We start from the raw sequence: 13,324 nt of genomic DNA, 5'->3' as shown, positions 1-13,324 counted from the left end.
TGGCACATACATCAAAAATGAAGAAAGAGACAAAATAAAAATGTTAGCCCAATAACACAATCGAATATAAAGAAAACAGCAAAAGAAGCCCACAGTCACGAGAAGAAAGGAAATAAATGAAATAGAGAATACAGAAACAATAGAAAGAATCAACAATATGAAAAGTTGGTTTTTGAAAGAATCAACAAAATCGAGAAATCGCTGGACAAAGTGACAAAAGAAAAACAGGAAAGGAAGCACAATAACTCAAATAAGAAATGAAATGGGGGACATTACAACAGACCCAACCAAAATAAAAAGGATCATAACAGAGTACTATGAAAAACTGTACTCCAACAACAAATTTGAAAACCTAGAGGAAATGGACAAATTTCTAGAAACACACTACCTACCTAAACTAGAACAAACTGACGTAGAAAATCTGAACAAATCCTTAACAAGAGAAGGGACTGAAAAAGTAATAATAATAAAAAAAAACTCCCAACAAAAAAAAAGTCCTGGACTGGGTGGCTACTTTGGAGAATTCTACCAAATATTCAGAGAAGAGTTTGTACCAGCACTACTCAAACTATTTCAGAACACAGAAAAGGAAGGGATACTTTTGAATTCATTCTATGAAGTCAGCATAACCCTGATACCAACACCAGGCAAAGATACCACGAAAAAAAGAAAATAACAGACCAATTATCTCTCATGAATATAAATGCAAAAATTCTCAACAAAATTCTAGTCAACAGAATTCAGCACCATATCAAAAAAATAATACACCATGACCAAGTGGGATTCACACAAGGTATGCAAGGATGGTTCAACATCAGAAAATCAATCAATGTATTCCACCACATCAATAATGATTGAAGAAGAAGAACAAAGTAGGAGGCCTTGCCCTACCTGACCTCAGAACCTACTATACAGCTACAGTAGTCATGGTACTGGTACAACAACAGACACATCGACTAATGGAACAGAATCAAGAACCCAGAGTAAATCCATCTACCCAAGGCCACCTGATCTTTGTGAAAGGCCCAAATTCCATTAAATGAGGAAAAGACAGCCTTTCTAACAAATGGAGCTGGCAAAACCGGATGTTCATCTGCAAAAAAAATTAAACAGGATGCATACCTTACATAGGACATAAAAACTAATTCAAAAGATAAAACTAAAAACTTTAGAGATCATGGAAGAAAAAATAGGGTCAACAGTAGAGGCCCTAATATATGGCACAAACAGCATACAAACCATAATTAACAATACACAAACACCAGAAGATAATCCAGATAACTGATATCTTCTAAAAATTAAACATTTATGCTCATCAAAACACTTCATCAAAAGAGTGAAAAAAGAATCTATAGACTGGGAAAAAATTTGTGGCTATGACATATCTGACAAAGGTCTGGTCTCTAAAATCTATAGAAAAATCCAACACCTCTATAATAAAAAGACAAATAATCCAATTAAAAAATGGGCAAAGGATATGAACAGGCACTTCACCAAAGAAGACATTCAGGTGACTAACAGACACATGAAGAAACGCTGGCGACCAACAGCCATTAGAGAAATGCAAATCAAAACTACAATGAGATATCATCTCATCCTGACACTACTGGCACGAATCAAAAAGACAGAAAATAACAAATGTTGGAAAGGCTGTGGGGAGACTGGAACTCTTATGCACTGCTGATGGGAATGCAAAATGGTACAACCATTTTGGAAAATGATATGGCACTTGCTTAAAAAGCTAGAAATAGAAATACCATATAATCCAGCAATCACACTCCTAGGAATATATCCTAGAGAAACAAGAGCCCTCACACAAATAGACATAGGCACACGCATGTTCATTGTAGCATTATTCACAATAGCAAAAAGATGTAAACAACTTAAGTGCCCATCAACACATGAGTGGATACACAAACTATGGTACATACACACAATGGAATACTATTCAAAGAAACAATGATGGATCTGGGAAACATCTCACAATATGGATGAATCTGGAGGGCATTATGCTGAGTGAAATAAGTCAATCACAAAAGAATAAATACTGTACGAGACCACCATTATAAAAACACATGAAAATGTTTCCACACGGAAAGAAATAATCTTTGATGGTTACGAGGGAGGGGAAAAGTAGGGAGAGAAAAATACTAACTAGATAGGAGTAAGTGGTAACTTTGGTGAAGGGTTTAAGACAGGACAATACTGGGGAAGTCAGCACAACTTGTCCAGGGCAAAGTCACAGAAGCTTCACAGACACATCCAAATGCCTTGAGAGACGGAGCTACTCAGCTGAGGGCTGGGGACCATGGTTTTGGGGGACATCTAGCTCAACTGGCAATAACACAGTCTGTAAAGAAAATGTTCTACATCTGACTGTCGTGAGTAGCGACTGGGGTATTAAAAACCTGAGTGGCCATCTAAGATACATCTACTGGTCCCATCCATCCTAGTTGGAGCAAAGGAGAATGAAGAAGACCAAACACACAAGGGAAAGATTAGTCCAAAGGATTAATGGACCACAACTACCACAACCTCCACCAGACTGAGTTCAGAACAACTAGATGGTGCCCAGTTACCACCACCAACTGCTCTCGCAGGGATCACAATAGAGGGTACCAGACAGAGCAGGAGAAAAATGTAGCACAAAATTAAAATTCACACACACACACACACACACACACACACACACACACACACACACACACAAAAGACCAGGCTTGCTGGTTCGATAGAGACTAGAGAAAGCCTAAGAGTATGGCCCACAGACACCCTTTTAACTCAGTACTGAAGTCACTCCCAAGGTTCACCCTTTAGCCGAAAATAGCTTTATGGGGGCCAACAATAACACACATGAGGGATATGCTTCATAGTTCAATCGTGTATACGAGACCAATGGGCACACCAGCCCAAAAACAAAGATGAGAAGGCAGCAAGGGACAGGAAAACCGGATGAATGGAAACAAGGAACCTGGCGTGGAGAAGGGGAGAGTGTTGACACATTGTGGGGTTGGCAACCAATGTCACAAAACAATTTGTGTATTGACTGTTTAATAAGGAACTAATTTGCTCTGTAAACTTTCACCTAAATCACAATAAAAAAATAATAAAAGATTTTATCTTAATCTATAGCATTTCCCATACTCTATTTCTACTGGTAGATCTAAGTTTCTGACCTATATTATATTCCTTTTGCCCAAAGATCTTCCTTTAACATTTCTTGTAGGTCAAGTCTTCTGGCAATAAATTACCTCAGTTTTGTTTGTCTTTATTTCTCCACATTTGAAATATATTTTCCACTGGATATAGAATTGAAGATTGACAGGTTTTTTTGTTTGGTTACTCTACCATCTTCTTACTTGTGTGGTTTCTGACAAGAAGTTGGCTGTACTTCTTACCGTTATTCCTCTGTAGGTAATGTGTCTTTTTTTTTCTGTCTGCAAGATTTTCTCATTGTCTTTCATTTTCAGCAATTTAAATATAATAGAACTGTGTGTGTGTGTGTGTGTGTGTGTGTGTGTGTGTGTGTGTGTGTGTGTGTGTGTTGTATTTAACCTGATGTGTGTTCTCTAAGCTTCTTGGATCTGTGGTTTGATGTCTGTACTACTTTTGGAAAAATTCTCTGCCATTAATTCTTCAATATTTACTTTACTCTGTTCTCTTATCTGCTTTTTGGGATTGCAATTATGCAAACATTATACCATTTGATATAATCCTATACCTTTTGGATGCTTTCTTCTGGATTTTCACATTTTTTTCTCTTTGCATTTTAGTTTATGTCTTGAATACAACTGCCTTGTATTCAATTTCACTGATCCTCTCCTTGTCTGGGTCAAGTGACTGACGAGCCTGTCAAATGCATTAATTTTTCATACTGTGTTTTTTATTTCTAGCAATTCTATTTGGCTCTTTCTTATAGTTTCTTTGCTAACATTACCTATCTGATCTTGCATGTTATCTACTATACAGAAAAGAATTAATGTCGCAGGCTTAAGACTGTATTCTTAGAAAAGCATGCTTGCAAGGTTGGAGTTTGGTGGCATATGGGAACTAGCTGATAAACGGTTCCCTACAATGATATAAAACTTTCCCTAAATGATAAGGGTGACTCACTGTGCCTCAACAATATACAATATAGTTTATGCTGGATAGGTGCTTTCTTTCTAGGAGTCTGGAATTTTGGTATATGCTAGGCACAGGGTGGCTACATGACCATCCCCTAATCAAAACCTTGGGTGCTAAATCTCTAATAGATTTCCCTAGACACAACCACCAGAGATATGTTGTTTGATTTTAGTTGGTGGGACAAAAGTACACTATGTGTGACTGCTCAGAGAAAGGAGAGAGCATGAAGAAGCTTGCATGTGCACTCCTGCAGGCTCTGTCTCTTTCCCTTATGATCTGTGTATCCTTATTACACCACTACAGTAAGTCCTAGCTGTGAGTATAACTATATGCTGAGTCCCATGAGTCCTTCAAGTGAATTTCAGAATGCAGGTGTGGTCTTGCAGACTCTAGATACTTCTACCTTTCCTTTTAGAGCCTTTGACATATTAATCATAGTTATTTTAAATTCCTTGTTGATAATGCAGTGTGATTAATTACTTCTGTATGTGGCTTTCTAGCTGTGGTCTTGTAACTCCCACCCAGGTGACTGTGTGATAGGGTAATTGTGGCCTACCAAAGGGATAGGTCAGTTTTGCCTTAAAAGAGAGCCAATTCCAGAGCAGAGAGGACAGGCCCACCACCACCTAGGAAGGAGAGACCAACAGAAGAGACCCAGCAGCAGAGATCTTGGCAGCAGGAGATAGCATGGTGGGCTTCCCGTCCCAGGGAGAGAGAAAGCTGAGTGCCTTTGGGCAAAGACTGAGGGCCAAGGAGAGGCGTGCCTGCAAGCACAGCTGCGGAGAAGCTATCCTGATGGAAGAACTGTATCCCGAGTGTTCTTGAGCCTGAATTGTAACTGTTACTTCCCTAATAAACCCCATAAATGAGTATGATCTGTGAGTTCTGTGAGGCCACTGCAATGAATTATTGCACCCAGTTAAGAGTGCTGTGGGAAGGACAGTTTGTGTCAGAATTGGTAGAGATGGAAGAGAGAGGAGGCATGTGTGACCTCCACCTTACAGTAATCAGCCTTGGACTGTTGATCTTGGTTCTCCTTCCCCCTTGGGAAGGAGAGGTCAGACACCACCCCCACACCATTTTTACAGATAGTTCCAACATTTGTGTTATATTGGGTTCTTGTGCTACTTACTGATTTGTCTTTTCAGACTTTTTTCTTGAGTTTTGGAATGCCTTGTAATATTTGTTGAAACCAGACATGTTTATTTAGGGCAGTATATACTGAAGTTAATAGACCTTTAGTGCAGGGATGTATGTTAATTTAGTCAGGCCTTGAGCTATGTTTTAAATTTACTGTTGCTATGTTTATAGGGTCACTATGAGTCAGAATCGACAACGGCAATGGGTTTGGTTTTTTTGGTTTATGGTTATTAGCACTGAATTTGTTTCTATGAGTACCAGAGACTTCAAATTCCTCTAGCGACCTTGTTCTTGTCTTCCTTCTTGGCTCTGGGCCTTCCCTTTGTGCTGCTCTCCAAAGATATTGTGTCTCTTGAAGCTCTCCCAGCTTGGAAAATAGATAAGTGGCATCAGTATTCACTGTTCCTGTTATGTATTTGGATTTGCTGCTGCTGGGATATAACAACTACCTACCAGTGCTGAATACGTAGAAATAATCCAATTCCCCATAAAAAAGAGCGCCACAGGCCTAAAAAAACCTTTACAGAAACTTTATCAGAAAATAAGTGGCACACTTCCTGATTTCAAAACATACCATAAAGTTGCAATAATTAAAACAGCCTGGTACTGGTATAACAACAGACATATAGACAAATGGAATAGAATTGAGAGTCAAGAAATAAATCCATACATCTGTGGTCAACTATGAGTTGGAATCGACTCGACGGCAACAGGTTTTACGGTCAACTGATTTTCAATAAAGATGCTAAGTCCATTCAATGGGGGAAAGAAGAGTCTCTTCAATAAATGATGCTGGGAAAATTGGATTTCCAGATGTAGAAGAATGAACTAGGATCCATATCTCACACCACACACATACGCAAAAAATTCCAACTGGATCAAGGACCTAAATGTGAAAACTAAAACCATAAAATTCTTAGAATAAAATGTAGGGGGGTGCAGGCTATGGGACCTAGCTTTTAACAATAGATTATCAGATGACAACAAAAGCACAAGTAGCAAAAGATAAAATGGAAAAATAGGACTTTATAAAAGTTAAAAACTTTTGTTCATTAAAGGACTTTATCAACAAAGTAAAGAGATAACTTAGAGATTGAGAGAAAAATTTCAGGAGCCATAATCTGATAAGGGTCTATTATGCAAAACATATATAAAACTTATACAACTTAAAAACAAAAAGACTAACAACCCAATCAAAAAGTGGGCAGAGGACCTGAACATACATTTCACCCAAGACGATATTCAAATTGCCAATAATCACATGAAAAGATGCACAACATCATTAGCCATAGGGAGATGCAAACCAAAACTACAATGAGATATCGCCTCCCCGCTATTAGAATGGCAATGATAACAAACAAACAAAAACCCAAAATGGAAAACAACAAGTACTGGAGAGGTTATGGAGAAACTAGAACCCTCACTCATTGCTTGTGGGAATGTAAATTGATCCAACCACTGTGGAAAACCATTTAGAGCTTCCTCAAAGAGTTGAACAGAGAACTATCATTTTGTGTTCTATGACCCAGAAATCCCAACCCTAGATATATACTCAGAAGACGTGAAGGCTGGAATACAAACAGAAATCTGTACAGCAATGTTCACTGCAGCACTTTTCACAATAGCCAATAGGTGAAAAGAACCAAAATGTCCATCAAGAGATGAATACATACACATTTGGTATACACACACAACTGAATACTCAGCCATAAAGAGAAGTTGATTCCGGATGCATGCCACTACATGGATGAACCTTGAAAACACCATGCTGAGCAAAATAAGCCAGTCACAACAGGACAAATATTATGTGATCTCATTTATATGAAATAAGCAAATATACAGAAATAAATAATTATTAGTGACTACCAGGGGCAGGAGGTAGGAGGAAAGGTGGAATTTTTGCTTAGGGGGCATGCAGTTTGTGTTAATGGTGGTAGAATGATTTGGAAAAGGACAGCGAGAATGACTGCACAACTTGAAGAATGTAATCAATGTTACTGAATGGTACATGTAGCAATTGTTGATGGTGTTTGTTTTGTTATGTGTATTTTCACCACAATAAAGAAAAGAGAGCGGGATTACCTTCAATCCATTTTCCTTTTCCCACACTATCAATCTCAGGATGGAAAGTATGCTTGGAGAGAACATGAGTATGAACATAAGAGGCAATAAAGGACTGGAGATCCAAAGTAATCCATCAAAAGAAGAAGCTGGGTGTGGAAATCGCTGTACAAAAATGCTGATATTCTCAAACACCTTTTGTCCAGCAATGCTCTCATGATACAGCATAATGGCTTTATCCAAGGCATGCTGTACAGCCAGGAATCCTTCTCTGATGTACCCTGCATGATAAAACAAACACTGACAAGTAAAACAGGCTAAGGAGCAAGTAAGACACACAAAGAAGGCAGATCATAGTTTGTCACCTACAGAACCTAAACTGACTGTATCATGGTTTTGACACAAATATAAGGAATACTCTTTTAGTTGAATCTTATTCACATCTTCCCAAAATTAAAAACATTTAATTACAGTAATAGGCTTGCTGGATGCAATTTCTATTTACAATAATAATAATGATTTAATTAAATATTGGAGGGATGAAGACTTGAAAATATATTAAAAAAATGAATCCAGAACAACAGATATAGTCTAGTGACTATTACAGAAGGGCACCAAGGAAAATTCAGTTTCACTGAAACCAAGTCAGCTATACAACTAAAAAGCAACTTAAGGTTTACTTTTCTCTTCTTTTTTCTAAATTTTTAAGGTTAGAACTCAGATAATTTTAGATTTTTCTCTCTTCCTGATATGAACATTTAAAGTTATAAATTTCCTTTTAAGCATTGCTTTAGCTGCACCTTCTATTTTCCCCTCAAATTTTACAGGTCATGTTTTATTAATTTAAAAAATTGTATAATTACTTTGTGATGTCTTTTCTGACTCATGGATTATTTAGAAGAGTGTTGTTTACAAATATTTGTGATTTGTCTAATTATCTCATTGATCTCTAATTTCACTTATATCAGAGAACATACTTTATGATTTCAGTCTTTTTTCTGTTCAATGAGACTCATTTTATGATTCAGCACAGGGGCTCTCCTAGTGAACATACTGTATGAATCTAAAAAGAAAACGTGTGTTCTATCGTTGTTTGTTAAAGGAAGTTGACAGTGTTATTCATATTACCTACTTCTTTATATGTATGTGTGTGTGTGCGTGTGTGTATCTAGTTCACATACTATATATGATGTTGTATTCATTTGCTTTCAACCTGTTTCAGTCCATTAATATATATACCTTTAAATAATATTTTAATGAGTTTTTAGTGAACATTGACACAGCAAGTTAGGTTCCCATTTAACAATTTCCACACAAATTGTTCAGTGACATTAGTTACATTTATTACAATGTGTTAACATTCTCTTTGTGTTCTGTTTGTTCCATAGTTTCCCTGCCCTCTTATCTACTTATCTTTGCTTTTGAGTAATTGTTGACCTTTTGGTTTCATGCTTATGTTTTTTATGTAAGCACCAATCTTAAGAGTAATAGACTTTATTTTGTGTGCTACTCTGCTATTTCAATAAAGGTGATCTGAGGCTCAGTCCTAGGTTTAAAGAGTGTCTCAGGGCGATAGTCTGAGGAAGTCCTCTGGTCTCTACTGTTCCAGTTTGTCTGGCTTTTTTTTCTTTTTCAAGAATTTCAGTTCTGCTCCACATTTTTCTCCCATTCTATCTGGTACCGTCTATTGTGACCCTGGTCAGAACACTCAGTGGCACCATCTAGTTCTGGTCTCACGGTAGATGAGGTTGTGGCTCATGCAGACTTGTTTCTTCTCTGAGATTTTGGTTACCTTCTTACTGTTTTCTTCCTGGTGAGTAGAGACCCGTACTTGTGTCTTAGATGGCCACTTGCAAGCTTTAAAGACCCCAGATGCTAGTTATTTCACTAGGAGGCAGATCATGATTTTTGTGCACTATGTTATGCCATGAGCTTTTCCACCGTCTCTTTCCAAGATGTAGTCTATTTGATTCCTGTGTATTCTATCTGGTGAGGTCCACGTGTACAGTCGCTGTTTACGTTGGTGAAAAAAAGGTATTTGCAATGAAGAAGTCATTAGTCTTGCAAAATTCTATCATGTGATCTCCAGAGTCGTTTCTATCACCAAGGCCATATTTTCCAACTACCAATTCTTCTTTATTTCCAACTTTCACATTCCAATTGCAATTATCAATGCATCTTGACTGCATTTTTTTAATCAATTTCAGACTGCAGAAGTTGGTAAAAATTTTCAATTTCTTCATCTTTGGCCTTAGTGCTTCGTGGGTAAATTTGAGTAAGAGTCATATTAATCGGTCTTCCTTGTAGGCATATGGATATTATCCTAGCACTGACAGCGTTGTACTTCAGGGCAGATCTTGAAATGTTCTTTTTGATGATGAATGCAATGCCATTCCTTTTCAAGTTGTCATCCCCAACGTAGGAGGCCATGTGATTCTCTGATTCAGAATGGCTTAAACCAGTCCATTTCAGATCATTAATGCATAGGATATTGATGTTTATGCATTCCACTTAATTTTTGACAATTTCCAATTTTCCTAGATTCATACTTCGTACATTCGACACTCTGATTATTAATGGATGCTTGCGGCTGTTTCTTCTCATTTTGAGTCATGACACATCAGCAAATGAAGGTCCTGAAAACTTGACTCCATCCATGTCATTAAGGTCACTCTACTTTCAGGAGGCAGCTCCTCCCCAGTTGTATTTTGAGTATCTTCCAACCTGAGGGGCTCATCTTTCGGCACTGTATCAGACCATGTTCCACTGTTACTCGTAAGGTTTTCACTGGCTAGTTTTTTTCAGAAGTAGGCTGCCAGGTCCTTCTTCCTAGTCTGTCCTAGCCTGGAAGCTCAGCTGGAAACTGTCCACCATGGATGACCCTGCTAATATCTGAATACCAGTGGCATGGCTTCCAGCATCATAGCAAAACACAAGTCCCCACAGTATGACAAACTGACAGGTGGGGGAAATGACAGACACGTAAAAGGAAGAGGTTCAAGCTGCACTGAAAACATTGGCGAAAAACAAATCTCCAGGAATTGATGGAATACCAATTGAGATGTTTCAACAATCAGATTCAGAGCTAGAAGTGCTCACCTGTTTATTCCAAGAAATCTGGAAGTCAGCTACCTGGCCAACTGACTGGAAGAGATCCGTATTTCTATCCATTCCAAACAAAGGTGATCCAACAGAATGCAGAAATTATCAAACGATATCAATTAATTTCACACACACAAGTAAAATTTTGTGAAGATCATTCAGAAGCAATTGCAGGAGTAAATAGACAGGGAACTGCCAGAAATTCAAGCTGGATTCAAAAGAGGGTGTGGAACAAGGGATATCATTGCTGATGTCAAATGGATCATAGCTGAAAGCAGAGAATACCGAAAAGATGTTTACCTGTTCTCTTGGCTATGCAAAGGCATTCAACTGTATGGATCAAAACAAATTATGGATAACATTATGAAGAATGGGAATTCCAGAACACTTAATTGTGCTCATGAGGAACCTGTACACAGATCAAGAGGCAGTCATTCGAAAAGAACAAGGGGATATCGTGTGGTTTAAAGTCAGGAAAGGTGTGCATCAGGGTTGTATCCTTTCATCATACTTAGTCTGTATGCTGAGCAAATAATCCAAGATGGCTGGACTATATGAAGAACAAAGCGGCATCAGGATTGGAGGAAGACTCATTAACAACCTGTGATATGCAGACGACACAACCTTGCTTGCTGAAAGTGAAGAGGACTTGAAGCACTTACTGATGAAGAGCAAAGACCAGAGCCTTCAGTATGGATTATACCTCTACATAAAGAAAACAAAAATCCTCACAACAGGACCAATAAGCAACATCATGATAAACGGAAAAAAGATTGAAGTTGTCAAGGATTTCATTTTACTTGGATCCACAATCAATGCCCATGGAAGCAGCTTTCAAGAAATCAAAAGATATGTTGCATTGGGCAAATCTGCTGCAAAAGATCTCCTTAAAGTATTAAAAAACAAACATGTCACTTTAAGAACTAAGGTGCACCTGACCCAAGCCATAGTGTTTTCAATCGCCTCATATGCATGTGAAAGCTGGACAATGAATAAGGAAGACCAAAGAAGAACTGATGCCTTTGAACTGCGGTGTTTGTGAAGAATATTGAATATACCATGGACTGCCAGCAGAACAAACAAATCTGTCTTGGAAGAACTACACCTAGAATGCTCATTAGAAGTGAGGATGGTGAAACCTCGTCTTGCATACTTTGGACATGTTATTAGGAGGGACCAGTCCCTGGAGAAGGACATCATGCTTAGTAAAGTAGAAGGTCAGCGAAAAAGAGGAAGACCCTTAATGAAATGGACTGACATAGTAGCTGCAACAATGGGCTCAAGCATAATAACTATTGTGAAGATGGCGCAGGACTAGGCAGTGTTTCATTCTGTCATACATGGGGTCACTGTGAGTCGGAATCAACTTGATAGCACCTAACAACAACGTTTTGCCAGCTGTCAGTCCATTAATATTTAATGTAATTATTGATATAGTTAGATTTGAGTGTATAATTTTATTATTTGTTTTCTATTTATCTTATCCATTTTTGGTTCCTGTGTTCATTCTTTCCTACCTTTTGTGAATTATTTGATATTTTTAGAATTACATTTTACTCTTTTATTGAACCTTCAGTTCTATCTCTTTACATTAATTTTTAGTATTTCAACTACAGATTACAATATATATTCTTAATTTTACACAATCACGTAGTTAATATATCGCTTTGTATAAAATATAAAAATCTTACAACTTTATAATTCTAAATCTTCCCTCCTTTATGATGCATTTGTTATATATTACATCTACATGTAAGTCGCACAAAGTAATTATGTGATGTTGCTTTAAACAGCCACATCTATTATAAACTAATTTTAAAAAACCCAAAATATAGTTTTTTACATTTATTCAGATACTGTCAATTTCCAATGCTCTTCATTGCTTTGTGAGGGTCTGAGTTTCCATCTGCATTATTTCCCTTCAGCCTTAAAAAAAAAAAATGCCTTTACCATTTCTGGTAGTTACAGATCTGCTGGAAATGAAATTCTCTTAGTTTTCTTTTATTTCACCTTTATTCTTGAAGGATATTTTTACTGGTTACAGAATTATTGGTTTATATTTTTCTTTCCTTTGAAAATTTTAAAGATGGTGTTTCACTCTCTTCTGGCCTCCAAACCTTCTGATGGAGAAGTTAGCTGTTAATTGAATCATGTTCCTTGTATGTGATGTATTGTTTTTCTCTTGCTGATTTAAGAAATTTCCTTTTTATTTTTTACTTTCAGCAGTTTTAATACGATGTGCTGCAGAATGGGTTTTTTCATATTCCTTCTACCTGGTGTTCATCAAGAATCTTTTACCTGTAAATTTCCGTCTTTCATTAAATTTGGGACATTTTCAACCATTATTTCTACACATATTTTTCCTGCCTCCTTCCTCTCTTATCCCTCAAGAACTCTCGTTGTTGGTGTTAGTTCCTATTGAGTCAGCTCCGACTCATGGCAACCTTATGCATAACAGAATGAAATGTTGCCCTGTCCTGCACTATCTGCATGATTGTATGTTTGTGTCCATTGTTGTGGCTACTGTATCAATCAGCCTCCTTGAGGGTTTCCCTTATTTTCACTGGCCCTTACTTTACCAAACATGATTTCCTTTTCTAGCAATTGGTCTTTCCTGATAACATGCCCAAAGTAAGCAAGTCGAAGTCTCAACATCCTTGCTTCTAAGGAAAATTCTGATTATATTTCCTCTAAGACTGATTTGTACATTCTTCTGGCAGTCCACACTACATTCAATATTCTTTTTATTTATATTTTATTGTACTTCAGGTGAAGGCTTACAGAACAAATAGTTTCTCATGGAACAGTAGTACACATGTTGTTTTATGACATTGGTTAACAACCCCACAACATATTAACCCTCTAACTTCTCAATCTTTTTTTTTGGTGAAAATAC

The 13,324-nt window shown here is 37.4% G+C and overlaps 1 protein-coding gene across 1 annotated transcript in view; it reads right to left on the bottom strand.

Annotated features, from left to right (window-relative positions):
- The window catches only part of LOC101344529 (ATP-binding cassette sub-family A member 3-like), a 233,463-nt gene that overhangs the window by 148,938 nt on the left and 71,201 nt on the right, over positions 1-13,324 (bottom strand). Inside the window, exon 5 of the mRNA XM_004373452.2 lies at positions 7,348-7,607. Within this exon, the coding sequence (XP_004373509.1) occupies positions 7,348-7,607 (260 nt within the window). The remainder of the gene's footprint in view (positions 1-7,347; positions 7,608-13,324) is intronic.

Source organism: Trichechus manatus, unplaced genomic scaffold (assembly GCF_000243295.1).
Source record: "Trichechus manatus latirostris isolate Lorelei unplaced genomic scaffold, TriManLat1.0 scaffold00024, whole genome shotgun sequence".
Taxonomy (NCBI): Eukaryota; Metazoa; Chordata; class Mammalia; order Sirenia; family Trichechidae; genus Trichechus; species Trichechus manatus.
The sequence above is the reverse complement of the archived record's forward strand: the minus strand, read 5'-3'. Positions and strand labels throughout refer to the sequence as shown.